The 21,278-nt window shown below is 37.4% G+C and overlaps 1 protein-coding gene across 14 annotated transcripts in view; it reads left to right on the top strand.

The window, feature by feature from the left end:
- Positions 1-2,620: 2,620 nt before the first annotated feature.
- Positions 2,621-21,278, top strand: part of LOC143888114 (DNA topoisomerase 4 subunit B (DUF810)) — a 54,120-nt gene continuing 35,462 nt past the window's right edge. For 3 of the 14 annotated variants that reach the window (XR_013254482.1, XM_077392431.1, XM_077392430.1), the window contains exons 1-11: positions 2,805-3,326; positions 3,426-3,490; positions 5,746-6,016; positions 6,249-6,315; positions 6,460-6,604; positions 9,495-9,662; positions 9,736-9,834; positions 9,999-10,208; positions 10,474-10,575; positions 14,769-14,999; positions 18,385-18,465. Coding sequence is in view for 10 of the 14 variants with exons in the window: in XM_077392431.1 (XP_077248546.1) it covers positions 3,155-3,326; positions 3,426-3,490; positions 5,746-6,016; positions 6,249-6,315; positions 6,460-6,604; positions 9,495-9,662; positions 9,736-9,834; positions 9,999-10,208; positions 10,474-10,575; positions 14,769-14,999; positions 18,385-18,465 (1,611 nt within the window). In the remaining 4 variants the exon portion in view is untranslated. Of the gene's footprint in view, positions 2,743-2,777; positions 3,327-3,425; positions 3,491-5,745; positions 6,029-6,237; positions 6,316-6,459; positions 6,605-9,494; positions 9,663-9,735; positions 9,835-9,998; positions 10,209-10,473; positions 10,576-14,768; positions 15,000-18,384; positions 18,466-21,278 lie in introns of those variants that run through there. The other 11 variants (XR_013254485.1, XM_077392432.1, XM_077392433.1 and 8 more) reach the window with 8 other exon arrangements.

Here is a 21,278-nt window from a genome sequence, read left to right as displayed (position 1 = left end):
ATAAGAAGGATTCATTTGGGGTAAATGAATCTAAGAGGTTGCATAGGTAGCTTACTTATGCAAGTTGCTTACCACCGGCAATCGGAAAAGTTTTCTGGCAAGTGGCTGGTATTGTTTTGTTCCTCTCCAACCGACGAATCACTCCCTAAAGTTACAAGCTGATCCGACGGACGGACCGGGATAATGAAGCTTTCATAGTGAGTTGCAGTTTATGTAAATTTCAAAGTTGGGTGGCAGTTCAAAAAATTTACAGAAACTGCCATTCACTTTGAAAGCTTCGTTCTCCCCGATCGACTTGAAACTTTAGGGTGTTATTCTATATTCTGAGAGGAACAAAACACTGCCAGCTACTCGGTAGAAAACTTTTTCGCTCACCGGCGGTAAGAAGTTCTCCTCGAGCTTGCATAGGTAAGCTACCTATGCAGACCCTTGGATACCTGTTTCCCTTCATTTGGCCATATTTTAGCACAATTTCAATACCTTAGAACAACCAACAAAAATTTCCAAAGACTTTGCTAATGTCGCTGGTTCTTGCACTTTCAAACTAAACCCGAGATAAATATTGAAGGATAAATTCGAAACCTTACTCCTCGGGTGCTGTGTGAAGAGCGTGAGGCAACTCAATCTGAGCATAGACAAAGATTAGAAAATGACGATTTCTACTACTTTGGTTCTAATTTTAGTGCATGGAAGATTCCCTTTACAGTGTTTATTGTGAAATTGAAATCACTAAGAAATGTTGGAAGACATAAGACCAGCTTGGATTGCAGGATTTTTTTTGGAGAGGTTTGGAAAAGAAATTGTTTTCCAAAATTTTACGCTTTACATTGTTTGAGTACACGTGAATAAAGCCAAGTTGAACCACCGATAATTCAAGTTTTATTTAGAGGGGCCTTTAATTTATAATGATATCCCTAAACAATAAGTTTCAATCTAAATTGTGGAGACAATAAATTTTGGGGAGTGATAAATCCACTCTCATATATCTTAAATCGACTGCCCATGTGTCTTTCTCTCTCCACTGGGTTAGAGAGAGAAAGACCCATGGGTCGATTTAAGATATTTGGGAGTCGATTTATCATTGTCCTACATTTTTCCGACGTTATATACTCACTAGGTTCTCTTCCCAGGGCTACCCCTTCCAAAAGAGGCCTTAGATAAGAAATATAAGACATAAGATGGATGATGGGGAAAATGTGTACAATTGGGCCTCTGATAATTAATATTTTCAGTGGCTGCATTTTATATAATGTAGTAGAGAATATTAATCATGATAAATATTGTCCATCCCCACCCTCCCTATGCCTAGCCATATGACACTTTTTTGTCCTATCCAATGATTTTGATACACAAGGTTTTATATCAATTTGTCTAGCTAGAAAAAAAAAAAAAAAAAAAAAAAAAACCTGGTGGGCTCCTACTACCACTGCCAAGTGGGTATTTTAGTGTTGTTGCCTCGCCTGTGTACTCTTTTATATCTTATATCCTTAGATTTTTGTATTAAGCAATAGAAATAAGATAGTATAAATTATCAACATTGGAACAATGTTTGCTCTTACTCTAAGCAATAAGTTATACGAGATTATATATTTACAAAGCATTCATTATTAGAGCCGCAACTATAGTCGGAAATCACTCGAAAATATTAAGTGACTGTTAAGCTTTGTTTCTGTAGACGGAAAATGGGTGTAAAACAAATGTGACATGACATGGAAATAAACGGAAACTCAAAGAAATATGGGGCTATGAATCCTATGATGTACATTGAATTGATTTTTTTCTTGAAAAAGATAATACGTGAATAATTTTAAAAAATGGAAGTTATTTAAGCACACGTAGTAGGACTAGGACTCTCTAACGAGTTTAAATTGGCCATGACTGGCTCGTGAAGTACCTGTGAAGGACGATTTAGGCTTGATTTGGGTGTGCTTTTTTGGGAAGGAAAGCCTAAGCTTCTGGCTTCGAGCGTCTATGCTAGGGCTTTCCAGTCATGTGCAACTCGGGTTAGGTTGGATTTGATTGAGGCTAACCCTAACCCAAACTGAGATAGCATTCCCTCAACCCTGACCCAACCCAACCTGAGCCTCGGGTTTAGGATGATCAGCCCTAACGCAACCCACGTCTAAACCTCTCAACCCTGCTCAACTCATCTAACCTGTAATCAAGTTGGGTTGGTTCACGTTGACCTCAGGCCAAATAGTTTTAACTTAAAGAAAAGGAGAGTGATAAATCGACCCCATATATTATAAATCGACCCCTTTTAAAGGAAAACGTTGGGGCGCGAGAGTTGTACACTTTTACGGTGTCTAACGGCAGATAAAAACTTTCTTCCCAGGGTCGATTTAAGATATATGGGGGTCGATTTATCACTGCCCAAAGAAAATCAAGATAATATTGGAGGACAGAAGTCGGGTTTGGGTTGGGTTGCCAAGGCCTCAAACCTAAGCCACCTCGAGCTTAAATCGGGCCTGTTTTTCCCAACCCAATCCGAGGAAATGCCAACCAAATCCAAGCAAAAATCGGGGTGAGCCCAACCCAACTTGCACCCCTAGCTGGAAGCTTGACTAACCTTCTCTCGGTGCTTCTGGAAAAGTGGCTTTCTAAACACTTTCTCACAGCTCTCACAAATAAACATGAGCCCTAGATTTTGGAAAGTTCACGCGGGATCGACTTTCAAGAGATCCAATGAACTGGAATTCATATTTACGCCGCTTTTGATCACCATGGACAACCAGCACCAGTGTACGTGGCAATCAAACCCACTCGATACTTCTGACGTTATACCCTGGCACTGGGTGTCCCTAGTAATCAAAGGGGGTGTAAATTTCTTTTGGGACGTCGTCGTTCTTTTCCATCGTCTTTTCTACACTCGCTCTCATCCGTCTTCAGTTCCGAGGGCATGTTCTGTTTTTTCTTTCTCAATCCCTTTTACAGAACTTTTTCCTTTTCATCTCACCTTCTCTTCGCTGCAAAATCGTAGGATCTTTCATCATTTGATACTACCACTCGATTTTTCCCTGAAAAAAACGACAACAGAGAAGAGAATGAGAATTTTAATGAATATAAAGTAGGAGAAAAGTAAATCTATCTATTGATATCGAACACAACCGATCCTAGGGTTTACTTTCTGTGGTTTTGATGCTTCTTGATACAGATGGAGAACTCTCTGTTACAGCAATATCGCTGTGATCGTCGTAAGCTCCTCGATTTCATCTTATCTGCCGGTTTGATTAAAGAAATTCGAACTCCTCCCGGTGCTGCTGGTTTGCCTGATCTTGATTTGGATACCATTAGCACTGATCATGTGCTACAATGTGCTCTATCCGGTAAAATTTTTATTTTCATTCTCTCACTTGTCTTTGTATTGTGAAAAGGACTAGAAGGGTTTCGTGTTTAGCTAAGCTGACAATTTGTTATTGTTCCAGGTGGAGTTTTGGATATTTCTGAAGCCACTAAAAAGTACTTTGATGAATCTGATTTTCCAATAATGGTAAGGAAGTATCGAGTATTTATGAAACCATGCTACATCTGTTTATTATTTTTATTATCTTATTCTTAGCTTGATGTATGTGAAGGCATGACCTATCGTTCCTTATTTTAATTTTGTGTTGTCGCTGATGGAAATCTGATGTGCTAAGAATAATGAGTAGGATTTTACCATGTGAATTCATCAACTTAGATGTTGAATAAATCTGTTTGTCAATTAATTATGGATTTTGATATAACTTTAAAGAGGAAAAGGATTGTACGCTCGAGTGTACCAAGCTTATGGTACGCTCGAGTGCCCAATCACATGTGGGCCCATTTTGTTAGGATGATCCAAGCCATTCATTTGAAAGGCCCTTTCATAGACGGGGTGTGTACCAAAAATCAGCTCCATAGGATCATCCTAACCCATCCATTTGTGTAGGGCAAAATGGATAGACCACAAATCTGCCCATTTTTGCCCTCCACTTTTGGAGGGGTTAGGATGATTGAATGGAGCTGATTTTTGGTACACACCCTATCTATGATAGGCCTTGCAAATGAATGCTTTTGATCACCACAAAAATGTGGGACCCATGTGATTGGGGCACTCGAGCGTACCATAAGCTTGGTACGCTCGAGCGTACAATCCTTTTCCTCAACTTTAAAACAGTGATTTAGGTATTGACTGAGGCCAATATGTATCAACCAATATTCCTCACTTTTAGATGATATTAAAAAGGAAAAGTTGTGTCATTGTTCGTTATGGGTGTTTTGTTGTTGGAGGATCATGATGAAGTCTTTGTATTGATACATATTCGATGAAGACATAAGGAGGATATCTAAATTTTATCAGTTGAATGGTTAGGATGCTAAAGTCAAGGGCATTGCTGCACTGCTTCTGGGTGAAAAAAAAAAACCAATATTTCATTCCAGTCTCCATATTGCATTGGCACATGTTATTTCTTATCTTCAAGAGATGATTTTGCATACGGTGGACATTTTGATAACTTGATCAATGTCAATTTCTGCCATGGCCTATCTTTATTGGAGAAAGATTATTAAACCATTCACAGCTCATCGGTGTGGAGTCTTCTGTATTTAAAGTAAGCTACTACGTGGCGAGTTTGAGGGAAAGTGTCGCAAATATTTGTTATGTTTGTATAATGTGCTATCTTCAGGTAATGATATTTGTCGTTGATCTCATGGCAAATTTTTGTATAAATTTACAGAATATCGACATTTTTTTCAGTTTACTTGTTATGTTAAAGTAACTCTAAATAGAAGAGCATGGATCCTCTTGTTTATTATCTCCAGAGTCAATTAAGATGCAGCACCCTGTGCACATGTGATCACTAACTTGTGAATTAGCTGTACCTTTCATTCTTTCCTCTTGTCTTTGTTAATAGCAGTACATGGTTTCCTTGCTTTTAAAATTAATGAACCCTATTTTTTTTTTACTATAAATAAGGAAACATATAAGTAGGACATCTAAGCTGAGAGAAGTTGCCAAGATTTTTGTTGTGGAGGCAATAGGGCTAAGTGGCTAGTCCCTAGTAACGATTTGAAACATTCTAGATAGCAACGCAGAAAACCTTCCCCCTTTTAGCAAACTTTTCTGGAAATTTCATCAACTCTTGTTCATCGATAGGTTTCTCTCATTTTTTTTTCATCATGGGAGTTCTTAGAAGATAGGGGAAATGTTCTGTGAGACTTATGGCTGTGTTTTATTAGCAAATCAAGTTTGTTGAATTTGTATTTATCGATATGTATCTTGTTGGATTCCCCGCATCAGAAACTCATTTATTTAAGCTCCTTTTCATCCTCACTTTCTATATTAGTTTCAGTTCATAAATGAGGCATGCATAACCTAGTTGATTATGTTCTTTCCCATTGATTGAGACTGGGTTACAACTTTGTTGGTTAGTTCTGGAAATGTGTAGGTGGTTTGCATGCAGCTTTTACTATTCCTCTTTTCTACTCTAGTTCTAGATATTCTTCCTTCCAGTCTTCACTCTGTTCTTCCAAGTAGTGTTTTCTGGTCTCATTTAATTAAGAAAATATTATATCCTTGCCAGATCTAACATGGTAAACTAATTTCTGGTAGATTTCATCTTTAAACTAGATTTGGTACTGTGACCTGTATACTTGAAATGCAGTGTTCTCTTGTGTGAAACTATTTGCATGCTTTAGTCTGGTATTAAATGTACTCTAAATAAAAATTTTATCATCTTCTTGTCATGTTTAAGTCTTAACCATATCATATACTCCTTTTTGCAGACATGTTCTCAATCAGGAAGCTCATATTTTCTTCTTTCAGAACCAGAGTTGTCTGGTTCACCTCCTCAACGTGTGCCTCCCAAGGTTTTGGTTAAGCCGGCCCCTACTTATTCGCCATGTTCATCAAATCAACATGATAATTTGATTGTTGATCCCATTGCAAATTCTGGAGATGAATATGGGTTTGGATGTACGGCTGCAACAGTTACTCCCTGTCAACCTGTGAAAGATGCAAATATTCTCTCATTAGGTGTACCTATCCTGCGTACAGGTGCCAATATGTGTACGCTTATTTCTCCTTTAGATATTTTATAGAGCGTTGCAAAATGAATGTTTTACTTGCTAGACATAATTATTTACTAAGAACTTAAAAGTGATACACATGTTTTTTTGTCTGATATCCCCCCCTCTCCCCTCTCTTGTTTGTTTCATCTGTATAGCGAGGCTATTCAATTTCATTTTTTTTTTTGTTAAACTGATCTATAAATTTAGGGGCTTTGAAGGATTATCTGAGGATGATGTGCGAAAAACAGCCTATGAAGTATTGCTTGCTTCTTTGATTTTCTCTGGGTAAGATCTCTCTCTCTCTCTTTCTCTCTCTGCACCTCTTCAAACTTTTCCTCGAAGTGACATTTATGTCTTGAGTGATTCAAGTTTTTCATTGATTTTACGCATGTGTTATGCTTTCTTCTGTCTCTTTCTCTTTGTGACTAGAGTTCAAATACATCCATCTGAAGACAAAAAGAAGGAAAACAAGACTAAATTTTTGACGGCGCTTAGGAGTAGAAGAGATAATTCACCATCTCAATCATGTCCCACCCATTTTGAGTTGCTTGATATGATCCGTATTCAAATGGAGGCAAGTTGTAATTCCCATTAACAAAATATGCTTGTTAATTTCAGTTTTATTTGTTACTGTAATAATGATGCTAATTTTAGTGAACAAACTTTTTCTTCTTTATTCTTCTTGAGATATTCTTGGAAATAATTTAAGATAAAAAATTAGCATGAAAGTTGATTAGCTTAGTTGCCAAAAGATTTTATTTTCATTCATTTTCTTTTTATTATTGGGATTTTACCCTTTTGACAATGTATATTAATGAATCATTTTTGTGCTTTTGTGGTTATTCATTTTGGAGGCTAGTTCAGTCTGTTGCAATTCTTTTCATTCTTCGAAAGTATTTTTGTAATGCATTCCTAAACCTCAAGTGTGTTTTTGTATGCTGCTTATATTTTTGCCTTCATTTCTTGATGGTGACCCTCTAGGGACCCCATATCGTAAGTGTTGGTTGGAAAGATGCTGAACTTTCTTATCTTATGTTTATATATTGGGTAAAAGAAGGATAGTATTGATTTGTACCTGTATTAGGATAATAGTCTCACAGTTGCATGGATTAATGCACCTATACATTACACTCCTACACAAAGAAATTCTTGATCTTACATTCCTTTATCCCCTTTGCAATTTTCTCTCGGTAGTTCACTCCGGCAAGATCTCAATGCACCTATACATTACACTCTTACACAGAGAAATTCTTGATCTTACATTCCTTTATCCCCTTTGTAATTTTCTCAGGGCAATTCACTCCGGAAGATCTCATCATGGATCTTCCATGGGACACAAGATTGCTTAGTCCCTGTTTTGATTGCAGGAATTTTCTGGAAAAGTTTGGGGTGGAATTTTTTTTCTCTAGAATTTCCTTTTTTTTCCCATTGTTTGACTATACATGGAAGGAAATAACTTGAATCAGCGCAGTTCAAATTTATCTAGAGGGATCTTCAATTTATGATGATATCCCTCAAATAGGCCCTGTCAGAATTTTTTTTCCTGAAATCCTAACAGGGCCTTGGGAGAAGAGTCCCTCTCTCTCTTTCTCTGTCTGGGAAGAAGAGTCTCTCTTTCTCTCATTTTACTTTATTTGCATTATTTAATTTGTTATGGTTGTAAAAGTTTTCAAGGGTAATAAATTATGCTTGAATTGTTTTCGGATGTTTGTTTGTGCACACTTAAATAGGGTGCAAAATAGGGCAGATTCAATATAGAAGAGAACCAGATTGAATAAAGTTTCTTGGGTTCCAGACTCAATTCCAAATGAACACAAATCAACCATGAAAAGAAAACCTAAGGTTTCTTTCGCTGATTCAATCTAGAAATATATTAAAAAAAATTCAAATTCAACATAAACTCAATTTTTTCCCTGTTTCCAGCGATTAAAGCAAACAACCCATATCAACCGCAAAGGAACAACCACAGAGACAGAAACCCACGATTTATTTGTCAAATTCAAACATCGAAAAAAGAAAAAAAAAAACCTATTGTTTGATCTTGGCAACTTTGCTAGGTGATGAACCAAGTTCGATCAGTGTGTGAACTATGCCAAACACTAGTTCACCATCGAAAGACGGGGGTTTTCCATAACATAACCCCCCCTCTCTTTCGGGGATGGGTTAAACAGTGGTTAACATATTGTTATTGATAGTATGGGAAAGCTTTGCACCCTGACATTGATATCGAGGCTTTCTTTGAAGCTCCTATTGCCAACACAGATCGTTAATCAGAGGATTCAAGAAAGTTGTACCATTTTCATTAATTACAAGTTCTTGGTAATTTGTCTTCGAATTTTGTGATTTCAATACACGAGATTTGCGTCGACAAGTTTCTGGCATGCTCGGTGGGACCCTTTCTCCTCTCATCTTTCGATCAACGCAACCACATAGAAAGGTTATGAAAAGATCCGTCTTAGATAAGATCATTGGTTAGGGCATAGTATCTATATAAGAAAGAAGATGGAGGGTAAAACAGGTATATTCTCGCTCGTTATTTTAGCCAGCATCGAATCTTGTGATTTGTTCAAATCATCTTTGAAGGCTTCCATTACCAGTATAAGTCAACTACCTTCTTAAACCTCTAAGATGTATTCACCAGCAACGAATCAAATTGAAAACTCCCGTTCCACTGCAAGATTGGAGAGAAAAGGGTTTCTCAAAATTCCAATGAATAAACAATACTGAAAACTTTCAGCAGACCAACAATTTACAAACACAAGAAATCAGTTTCATCAATCTAAAACAGATGAAAGACCCAAGGGACAAAACTGCAGCGATGGAAGTTTTTTGTTGAGTGAGAAATATGAGGCTTTTATACCAAGTTGGGCCTTCTAGGACGGCCACGGGAGGAGAAAAGGGGAAACTGGACAGAAGAGGCGAGCGCATCTGTGGCTTCCTAGAAATTACATAACGAACGATCCAAGCTTCTGCTGCCACAACATGCAAAGGGAGGAGCGTTTGGTTTTCCTTGTAGATTTCTTGGCTCTGGAGTTATGTTGCCGCTTCCTCTGTGCCTCCATGGGTGACATTCCAACTTTCGACAAGGATTTTTGAACTAGGGTTAGAGGAGATAGAGGGTGGAGGGAGCAGAGACGGTGGTGAGGATTTTTTCTGAGGAGAAGAGGGGAGAGAAAGGAAGCCCAAGGAAATGCTTGTAATTCTTTTTCCAATTAATAAAATTTCAGGTCCCTAAATAAATTCCTGGGTAAAAAACGGAAGCCCCAAAGATTATTTTTTACGATGGACCGGTTAGCTAGGGAAGGGGTTTCCAAGGAGGAGTTAGAGGTTTAAGATCTTCCTCGAAGCTTCGGGCTTAGATCTGATTCCCTTCTTGTACGACCTTTGCTTGTATCCTTCTTTTTGTTCCATTTTTCATTTTCTTTGTGTATCGTGACACCAATAATTTTGATTTTCTTTGCCAGATCTCGGAAGCAATGGATGCATGCATTAAGCAGGGCTTGATACAGTTTGCTTCTAGAACAATGTCTGGACAAGTTGATGTTCCTCAAATATCATTGGAGCTCTTAAATGGCATTTGCAAATCTGATTTTTTTAATGACAAGTCTTATATGCAATGGCAGAAGAGACAGGTAAAGATCAATCACATATTGTGTCCTGGTTCACGAGTTGTCTGGGCTTTAACCTGTTATTTATTTTTCACAGGCAAATGTTCTTGAAGAATTTCTCTGCACTTCTGTTAACCTCACCAAAGATGAACATAGGATGGTCAGATGCTTCCTTGAAATGCTCAGAAATACTGAGGCATGTGCTTCCTTTAGTTGATACCTGTTGATTGTTGATATTGGAAATTGCTTATTTATTTAAGTGGTTTGGATGCGTAATCATCTTGATGGTATGGACTTCTAAATGATACCACCACCTTGGCAAATAAGTCTCATGTTCAAATCATCCTCTTTACTATGTAGGAATGGGCTGCAAGAAAGTCCCCTTCTGAACGTGCTGAGGTTCTGCAAGGTATCAAAAGATTTGCTTCAAAGTTGTCATGTGTTCCTGCAAGGTTTGGTATTCCGGGTGAGACCTATTATTGGACAGCTGGATATCATTTGAATGTTAAGCTGTATGAGAAGTTACTCTCTAGTGTCTTTGACATTCTTGAGGAAAGTCATCTTATAGATGTAAGTAACTCATCGTAATTCTTTAGTTGAGGATTTTTAGTGATATTTTAAGAAAAACATACCATATTTTCAATGAATCTTTGCAGTACATTTGTTTCTTGGATTATCTTCTTATCATACCAAAAATTTTTTTTTTTTGTTTATTTGACTCTACAAGGGAATTAAGTAACTCACCTTAATTCTTTAGTTGAGGATTTTTAGTGATATTTTAAGAAAAACATGCCATATTTTCAATGACTCATTTTTTTCTTTGACTCTTTACCAGGGAACAGATGAGATTCTAAGGATCATTAAATTGACCTGGTCTACTTTAGGCATCACTCAGAAGATGCATTATGCGCTATATGGCTGGGTACTTTTCCGACAGGTGTACTTCCTCTTCTAATTGTATAATTGGTTAAAAATATATGCAGCATATATCCAAGAATCAAAATATATCCATTTTATTTAATGTTCTTACTTATTAGTAGTTCTCTTTATCTAATTTCCTTTGGTTCTTGTGTCTTTGATGAACATCAATTGTTCTTGCTTCCACTTCCGTAAGTTTATAGTTTTTTTAGCTTGAACCACCTTTGCATTTTGAAGCTATCATACATGTGTCTTCAATAGTGAAGGGCATCCAAGTACCAGAGAACGATGCGTGGATGCGGGTATGTATAGACCTGTGCACTCCTAATTTGTATCTTTTATTTTCAAGATTTTTTATGACGATTAAGATAAGTGTCAGTTCATAGTATACCCATGCTCGATCCTACTATTCTCGCATAAGAAATGGCACACCATTTGCTTTTCTCTTAAAAAAGAGGAAAAATGTGGAAAGTGGGTGACTTATTACACCATGTATTTGTGTATATAACTTGTGTGGGCGACTTTTGTATTCACTTGTTATAAATTAGTGTGTGTGTCTATATATATATATATATATATATATATATATATAAGTTAGGAATAATCCTTTATGCCCTTCAGCTTATGTACAATACATAAGGGCTCTATTGTAATTTAACTTTATATAAAATAGAAACTGCAAGTCGTGATGCTGATGTTTGTTAGATTGAGAAGAAGTAGTAGTTGAGAACGAGAGATTGTGAGAGAAAGAGAGAATCGTAGTGGAAGAACCTTGTAGATGCCCAGCCGAAGGTGACTCAATACTACTAGTAATAACATCTGGAGCAGGGAGAGGTAAACATGAACTTGGTGGCTCAGCCGTAGAAACCTGAGAGTCTAAAAAACAGGGAGTCTCCTTAAAAAAGGATACATCTGCCGAAACAAATGTTTTTCGCAGGGTAGGACTATAGCATTTATATCCTTTCTGAATCTGTGAATAACCCAAACAGATACATTTTTCAGAACGAGGGTCTAATTTATCCAGTCCCGAGGGCTATCTTGTGAACAAAGCAAGTACATCTAAAGTCTAAGCACACGAGGCAATAATGGGAAAGGATTACCTTGAGGATAAATGACTGAGAAAGGGGTCTCACCAGAGAGTACAAAGGATGGCAGTCGATTCTCTAAAAAACATGCCGTGAGTCCGGTATCACCTCAATAGATCTTTGGTACTTGCATTTGGAGCATGATAGTGCAAGTTATATCTAAAAGGTATCGGATCTTGCGCTCAGCCACGCCATTATTTTGGGAAGAATAAGCTCACGAAGATTGATGAATAATGCCCCTAGAGTCAAGAAATTGATGGAAACCACTACTACTGGAAAAATACTCCCTTGGCATTATCAGTACGCAAATAAGAGATAGAGCATTTAACTTGATTTTCAATTTCAAAATAGAAACTACGAAAAGCAGTAAACACATCAGAACACTGCTTGAGAAGATATAACCATGTAGTGCGAGAAAAGTCATCAACAAATATAACAAAATACCGATAACCATATAAAGAAGTAGTTCGTGCAGGACCCCATACATCTGAATGAATAAGTTCAAAAGGTTTAAACGACCATCTACCACCACGTGAAGGAAAAGACACTCGATGGTGCTTTCCCAACTCACAAGACTCACATGAAAAGGACTCAGTAGACTTAGTAATGAAAGGAGATTTCCGCAATTTGTCGGCAGGAGGAGGACCCAGACGACAATGCCACTGATAAGCGTTAGTAGAGGTACGAAGTGCAACGCCGGTAGGAACTGAATCAAGGTAGTATAAGTCACCCATCTCACGGCCCCAACCAATCCTCGTCCCAGTCATCAGATCTTGAAAAGTGCAATAAGAAGTAAAGAATGAAACAAAGCACATCAAAGATTGTGTTAAGTGACGCAAGATAATAGATTAACTGGGAAGGAAGGAACATAAAGAACATATGATAGTAAAAGACCATTAGATATGGATACCACACCAACCCAGAGATAGGTGATGTAGTCCCATATGCTAATGTAACTGTACGAGGAGCAATAGGCGGTGCTGACTGGAAAGAAGAAAGAAGTCGAAAATTACCACTCATATGATGAGACGCCTCTGAATCAATGAGCCATGATTCAGAGGATGGACGGGAAAGGAAACAAGAGAGATGTTTGGGGGGTTACGGCAAGCAAGAGAGTGGTTAGGGTTGAGTTAGGGTTGGGGAGTTACGATTAGGAGGGGAAGATGTTTGGGGGTTACGGCAAGCAAGAGAGATGTTTGGGGGTTACGGCAAGCAGGAGAGTGGTTAGGGTTAGGATTAGGGTTAGGATTAGTGTTAAGATTAGAGTTCTTAAGGGTAGAATGTTAAAGGAAGATTTCCCTTTATAACCTGGCTTTACACGAAGGCATGTGTGGCTGACTCGTATTACAGATTAGACAGATTGGTAGACCGGAATTTTTACTTCATAAGGAGTCTTTTTGATTGGGAATTGGAAGTCATTGCATCCTTCCATTCCAGAATCCCATTCCAGAATCAACTCAATTTACTTCAGTGGTCAGGATTCTAACAAAAGAGTTTAGTGCTGGAACCCTATGGGTACCCTTCATAGTCAAATCCTTTTATGAACATTTGGTTCAATTTTCTTGTCTATTGTCTACTAGATACATGTGGAACTTTAAGGACCTTTGAGAGTTATAGCTTTCGGCTGGTTTGCATCCCTAGATAAGATCCTCACTTTAAACCACCTCTGCCAGACATACGATTATTGTTAATCACAGACCTTTGTCTAGCCAATGCTGACTCTGTCGATCACCTGGTCTTGCATTGTAGTTTCACACGCAATCTATGGTTCTTCGTTTTCGTCCTCTTTGGTGTTAGTTGTGCTCCTAGGCCATATCGCTAGTCATTTTGAGTCGTGAAGTTTTGCTCGTTGTACCTCCAAAGGCAGGATCTTGTTGAAATTATTCTATCGGCGAACTTCGAGGCGGACGCTCTCGCTCGCTTAGTTGTCGATAGAGAGGGACTTTTGACTGTTGATTACTTACCTCCTTCAGGATGCTGTGCGGACTGTATTATTTTTGCTCTGTATCTACTATAATATAGCTTTGTTGTATATATTTTCTTTGACCACCTCGGTCGTTGGGCTTTTGCCCATTTAATAAAATTTTCGCCATTCAAAAAAAAAATAAAAAATCTTTGGTGTCGATTTGCTCTTTCTTTGTAAGACTTATTGCTCACGGGTATCTTCCGTGGTACTTCTTCATGTAGCTCTTGCATTTGTTTGGCAAATCCTTCTGCTTCTATGCTTGGTATTGCTTTAGGGCCGTTAGGCAGTAATGGTACTAGATCAATCGGCATCTAATGCACTTGAGTATTGTAGTTTAGTGCCAACATCTTCCACAATGTCTTTTAGAAGTAACTCATGAACTTGACGTCTTGATCTGGAACCATAGTCTTTGTTGGTCCCTGAATACCACTGCATCCGAAATTTTGATGCACAACAGGAAATGTCATCTTGGATAATCGGCTAACTACCACATATAACTTATCATGTTCTTGCAGAGTCTTGGCAATCCTAGAACAAAGTCCATATTGAGATCATTCTAGGGATCATAAGGCACTAGCAATGGTGTGTATAACTCTCTGTCATGCTTTCGGCCTTTGGCTAACTGACACGTTCGGCATTGTTTGGACTGTTTTCATAGCATCCCTCTTTAATTACATCTAGTAGTATCGGTCCAACCATCACAATAGTCTTATCCTTGCCAGTGTCCTGAAGATCTGCTGGCATGTAATTCTCACATACTGCTCTCTCAATAAAATGTTTGGTAAGCACACGGGGGTCCCTGTACAAAGATTCCTTACCATATCAGATACTTGTATCTGTATCCAGGTAATATTTACATAGCTTGAGGTACTGCATTGTAAAACTTGTTATTGTTTAGTCTTTTTTTCGTAGGTAAGCTGGCATTGAACCTCTGACCTCAAGGTTGAAAAACAAAGCCTTGACCAATTGAGCTAGAGGCTCAATCCTAACATGTATAGTCTTTACAGTCTTTAAAGACTACCGGACTTCATGCACTGTCAATGAGAAATGCATTTCTTCCGCGAATAAAATTATTTTGTGTTATATTTTGAAGTCTATCTTGTTATTGTAGGTATGATCTTTCAAGAGTTTTTCTGAAATGTAGACATTATTTTGCTGAAGTTTGTTGGGACAGGTGAGGCCTTTCTACTAGAACATGCAATCCTTCAGATGCAAAAAGTTGTATTGGGTGAAGGTGATGAAGGAAACAAAGGAGCATATATGAATACCCTTATGTGTTCAATTGGAGACAATGGCAATGCAAGAAATATTAGTTTGATAGATGCTGTTTTCTTGTCTATGAACAACTGGTGTGACAATCAACTGCAAGACTACCATCTGCATTTTAGTAAGGTTAGTTACTGTTTCTAAATTGTTAATATCCTTTTCTATCTCTGAGACGTATATCAAACCAAAAATTTGAAATATTCTTACTGTCGCTATCCTAGATTACTTCTTAGATTCTTTCGCTAATTTAATTATGCAAAATGTTTTTTTACCGGAAACCATTGTATTTATCCGTGTACTCGGGAGCACTATTTTTTATACTATATTTTCAAACATTATAGTTTGTTAAAATGTCTTCACATAAATAGTTGAGATTATTTCTGCTTTCTTCATTTCGAAAAAATAGATTATTGCTGCTTCTGCATGGCAGATGTTTTCAAGAAGAAAATATCAAAGCAAGAAGCCAACTGTCAGATGTATTTGACAAATGCTTCTTTAGATGTGCTATTTTCTTGGAATTATCGTGAAAAATATAGTTATATACCATAGGGCCCTTGGCGATTGTGGCAATTTTATTAGAATGATGATCTTGTCCTTACATATGTATTGTGTGCATGGTCTATATTTCTGTTACTTACTGTGCATTTTGAATGAGCTTGGGAGCCTAAGTTAGAGTTGGAAAGTGGTTGGTTTGATTTGTTGCAATCTCTTTGCATATTCTCAATCTGGTTGCACATTTCTTTGTGTTTGTTTGGCTACTGAATTCTCAATCTGTTTGTGCATTTGTTGCGCAAAGAGCTTGGGAGCCTAAGTTGGAGTTGGAAGTTAAGTGGTTGTTTGGATTTGTTGCAATCTCTTTGTATATTCTCAATCTTTTGTGTATTTCTTTGTGTTTGTTTGGCGGCTGAATGGAAAATTATTGTGCTTTTTGAATGAGCTTGGGAGCCTAAGTTGGAGTTGGAAGTTAAGTGGTTGATTGGATTTGTTGCAATCTCTTTTTCATATTCTCAATTTGTTCGTGCATTTCTCTGTGTTTGTTTGGCTGCTTAATGGAAAATTATTGATTTTTTTAGTCTTCCCCGTAACAGATTTTTACATTTTTAGTGTGCGCATTTTTTTCTGAAAAAAAATCCTTGTAATAGTTTAGTGTTCCAGAAACAGTTATTCAATTTTAAATACTTTCTTGCTTTCCTTGTTCATTTATACATTTCCTGTGAGAAATATAGTTGTTTCACCTTGATAGAGGAGGTGGCATTCTATAAAAATGTGGATGTGGTACCTGGGGAAGCACAACCTGGTCTGTTTTGAAAATCTCATGTCATAGTGTTTCTTTGGTGATTACACAGAAATTTTTTCATTGACTGCAATAATATGCTAGTAACAAGATTTTTGTTTGTTTCCGACACTTCACTAGTTTGTGTTATATTTTCTTGCTTTCCGTCTGTAAGCTTGTAATTTTCTGTCTGAAAATAATTATCTTAACTAGATATGAGGAGGATACACCATTAAAAAAATAAATATGAGGAAGATACACAAGGTGTATATATATTTTTGAAATGGAGGTATATATATATATACATACTATCATGACTAATTTATAACGTATCCATTAAAAATTACTATATGCATTGATACTTGATAGAAGTATGCTGACGTGGTTCGAGAATTATGTTTCTGCCTATTAGAGATATCTATTACGTAGTTAAAAACTAATGATAAATGTTGCATATTGACTTAAAAAGATGCTTAGCCTTAAAAACTTTCATTATATTGTGTAAGTACATAAGTCTTGGTATGTGTATTAAAATGTCTTGAATCAGCTGAGGGCCAAAAGCGATATACACACTTAATAGGCAATTTGTCTTGAAAGCTTTCCAATTTGGGAAGTACCCAAACCATAAACTGATCACACTGCCCTTAAAATACTACAAATTCACAAGAATTCTCCTGAAGTACCTAAACCATAATGACTCATACAAGACTATCCCGACAGTGTACAAATGCAAACCGCCACACAAAAAGCACTGTTACTTGTAGAATCTTGTGGGACAAGTATGGCATATAACTGCAAGTAAGACAATTAGTGACCGAAGGGGAGGTGCTAATTGACCACACTACTTTCTTTTGGCTTTTTCAATGGGTTTCCATAAACCAAGGAAGCAAGAATCTTCCCCTCCATTGGGGAATCACGATTCCCCGGAACCCGATTCTGAATCGGGAATCTCGGCGCTTCCCCAAAAAGTGGGAATCACGCTTCCTCAAAATGGGAACGCGCTTCCCTGTCGCTTCCCATCGTTTTAATTTTACGGGAATCAGAAAAAGGGAAACACGCTTCCCCGGCGCTTCCCTTCCCGCTTCCTTCGCTTCTCACATCCCGCTTCCCGCTTTCACTTTCTGCTCTGGCAACCTTGCCATAAACTAATTTACAAGAATTTCACGGGTTTCCATAAACTTTCACTTCTGTTGGGACCGAAGTCTAAACGGGAACCAATGTTTGATTCATTGCTTAGAAATGTGGAAGCTTTACTTAGAGATAGTTGCTTCTTTTGCTAAGCTGAACTCCATGATAGTTTTTATCTTAGAAACAATCAATCGACATGGCCACTATACCAGCTTGACCTTAAAACTTAAAAATGCATTCCTTGATGTTTAAAATGCATTCTTGAGGTGGCCACTATACTGGCTTGATGTTAAATGCTTCTTAATTTCTTCATGTGTTGCATACAATGGTGTCTGTTATTTCCTTCCAAAAATAATAAAAAAAGAAATTAAATCTTCATGTGTTGCCATGTAAAAGGTTCGATACATGAAGAGAAACAATGGTTATGAAAAGACTGATGATGATGTTGACCGATTACAGTAGTATAGTCCAATGATGGTTTTAAAGATGATGCAGACTCTGACCTAGGAACGAATGCTAGGGGTGTTGTTGTTCATTATTATCTGCTGTCTAGGTCTATTTCTGTCCCAAATCCTATAATTCAACTTGTATTTATGTAGACTAAGTGGGCTGTTTATGTATTGCATGTATCAACTTCCTACGTCTTATTTGATTCTAGTTTTATGATTTTTTTTTTTACTTGAACAGTGGTTGGATTATAATTTCTTTCATTGATATACTTTAAACCATTGTGATGGAACTATAGACTGCTTTCAAATTATGGTTTCATCCTTTCAGCTTAACAATATGCAGTTATTTAATAACCTATCAGCATGTAAGGTGATGAATAAGTCAGGCCATCTAGTTGCTTTTCTTCATTGATAATTTTAAAGATTATTTTTCTATTTGTTTTAGGGTCTCCTATTTATCTCTGTTTTCCGCCAATTTTAGTAATTCTTATTTTAGAAGTGGGAAACCGGGATACATGCTTCACTACCTTGAGATGCATGGCTTCACTTGTAACCTTTTGAATTCAATTGTGGTTGTTTCCATATTAACTCGTACAATGATTGTCGAAGTCACTATTGATCTTCACATACTTCTCAATTAATTGCTGCATTTTTGTTTCAGAATTCTATCAAGTTTGGAAAGGTTTTGAATTTTGCAGTAGCTGTTGGGCTGTTTGCTGCTGATGATTCTGGTGAAATCAAGGTTAGTTAGTTGCACAATCCAATAAGTTAATGCATGCTAGAACTTAATGATATTCATCCAATTGTTATCGCTTAAAGATATTCAATTATGATATATTTAAATTCGCTCTATTTTTTCTTTTCATTTCGGTTTTTTTTTTCTAGTCAAAATTGTTTTGATATGGTGGCCCCTACTCCTCACACAAGGATACTCCCTTTTGACTTACCGTTATTTCTACTCCATGTTTCTGTAGATGACAGAAGTGCCCCGAAACAAAACTTTTTGCTCTCTGTTTTTGGCGACGTTCATGAGAGCAATGGGTATGAAACCATGCAAAATACGGTTCCTGATCAACTCCATAGATTTGAGTCCGGCATGGTGATGATCAAGAGAGCATGTGCATGAAACAGCACAAAATTCAATTTGTGATGAACACCATAGATGGTGTGTACTTCATCTGGTCCTTCTCATTGACACCGTCCTACCAATAAGTCTCAGTCTGGGCCTGGCCCTTGGAAAAAAATAAGTTGAATTTGATTCTCATAAAATTTTGTCATAATCTGACATTCTCGCTCATGTTTACCAACACCTGCACTCCTGGGAGCTTCCATCTAAGCACAATGTCTTATAAATTCTCCATAAAATAGAAGAAAGAAAAACCGAACGTCAACTTGACTTTCTGAAAAACTGTTTTTACTGAGGAAAAAGAGAAGGCACATACATGGAATTCCAGAAAGTCAACAAAAATCAAAATGCCAGCCAGATGAAATCCAAAAAATTAAACTGAAATGAAAGTAAGACACGAAAAGAAGACTTGTTCACTTTTCTGAAGTGATAGAAGGTTGGTTACTTCTTTGTCTTTAACATCTAGCAAAAATCCCCAAAGATAGAAGCCCGGAACAAAGGAAAAATGAAACCCTAACCCAAGCTTACGAAAGGCATAACATCATAAAGAATGTAGAACTACAATGCGGAAGTCAACAGAAGGCATCCAATTCTCAAAACATAAACCCAAATCAAATCCCGGAGCTAGATATGATCAAAGTGCAACAAAAAAAAGGAAAAGAATAGACTTTAAGCAAATGAAGAATGGAGATGATACTGCACCCCCTAAATTTTATGTAATACTTGTTACCGTGCAAAACCCTACACATAAATATCTTTTGATAAAGACTTTGGAGAGATTCAGAGTCAGAACAGGCAGAGGGGCTGGGGTTTTCTTTTTAAGAAACACGAATTAATGCTTCCTATTGGTGCATAGGATTTTTTCATGTAATGTTAGAAACATGATTCTCTTAGGGGCCGTTTTGAGATGCGGATTTTAGAAACTTGGATTTCCTCAAAATCGTAGATGGGAGACGAGCGAAGGAGGAGACCAGACTTTGTTTTCTGATTTCTCGCCCTTCTTTCAGTCAGCAAGAGAGTAGGAGATCATCCCATGTTTCCAGGTTTTAGAAATCTCAGGATGGGGGAGAGATTTCTAAAACCTGGATTTTCTAACTTAAAATCCACGATTCTAAAGATAAGCGAAACGGCTGGTCTCCTTTATCTCTCGTCTCTCATCTACGATTTTGTGGAACTCCAAGTTTCTAAAATCTGCGTATCCAATCGGCCCCTTAGTGTTTGATACTACTCCTGATTTGCAAATCCATGTGCAAGCTAAGGCTTCTTCAATTCATACTCATCATGTGAAATTTGCACTCCGATCTTGATGTAGTTTAAAATTGATCTTGATACATCTGTCTCTTGTCTGTGAAGGCCAGTGAATCAGTTTTGCCAATTTGTGAATCAACATTTATCATTTCTTCATAAATTATAAATATGAAGGATGACTTAACTGCTTTTACTAATATGGCTATCTACGAATACACATCCCAGTAACATGCTCATCACCTCCCTTACACACACAGCATTACCTCCCTCATATATTCTTTTCTATGGATAACGGTAATGGCCAACTTGCCCAAGATGTTTGCAACCTGTTTCTTTCGAGAGCCTTGGCAAACCTATCTGTTAATCGACATTTAATTTTCACATAGGCTGTGCAAATTTCTTTTGGGACTATTCTGTCTCTCACAAAGCTGCAATTAACATCAATGTGCATAGTCGTCTCAGAAAACACTATATTGGAAGAGAGAGATATGGCTGTTTGTTTGTCACAATACATTTCCTTTGAAAGATGAACACCAACACAACTCTTGTTGAGACGTTTTCTTAGCTCATTTAGTTCATAGTTGCACGTGACCTTGTTTTGTACCGTCTTTTGTAACGACTGCTGCTTACTTCTCTACATCATCTGATTTTGCCCAAAATTGTGGTACTCTAAGATTGCCATCGATGTAAGTGAACTTTCTAGTCTTTTATTCTTTACTGGGCATTCATCAGCTATTTCATCTGTAGATGGAATGGAAGCCCTTGACGAAAGATGCGTGGAAATGAGTTTCATTGCTAGAATGGAGGCAAATGATTGGCTGCAAATGGGTTTATGAAGTGAAGTTTAGTGCAGATGGTTCAATCAAAAAGTCCATAGCCTGACAGGGTGTATAATATTTCACTAAATTTTAAGATAGAGCATCTTTTTTACTTCCTTTTTCAACTTGAAGGTGCCTTGGCCTCCACTTCTTTTGCTCTTTCAGGTACACAAGCCTATGTTCACCATCTCTGTCTTTCTCCCTTTTCCAGGTCATCCTTGGTTATTGACTCAGAAGTGTCTAGTCCCTTGACGGGCATATCTACCTTGTTTTCTATCTATTCCTTGTGCTCTGGGATCTATGATACCCATATACGGATACAAATACAGACATAGACGCAGACACGGGAATAGAGATACGACT

The sequence above is a fragment of the Tasmannia lanceolata genome, unplaced genomic scaffold (assembly GCF_043159265.1).
Source record: "Tasmannia lanceolata isolate RefF3 unplaced genomic scaffold, GAP_Taslan_0.1 ptg000012l, whole genome shotgun sequence".
NCBI classification, from domain to species: domain Eukaryota; kingdom Viridiplantae; phylum Streptophyta; class Magnoliopsida; order Canellales; family Winteraceae; genus Tasmannia; species Tasmannia lanceolata.
Note: the sequence above shows the minus strand (reverse complement) of the source record. Positions and strands in the feature narration are given on the sequence as shown.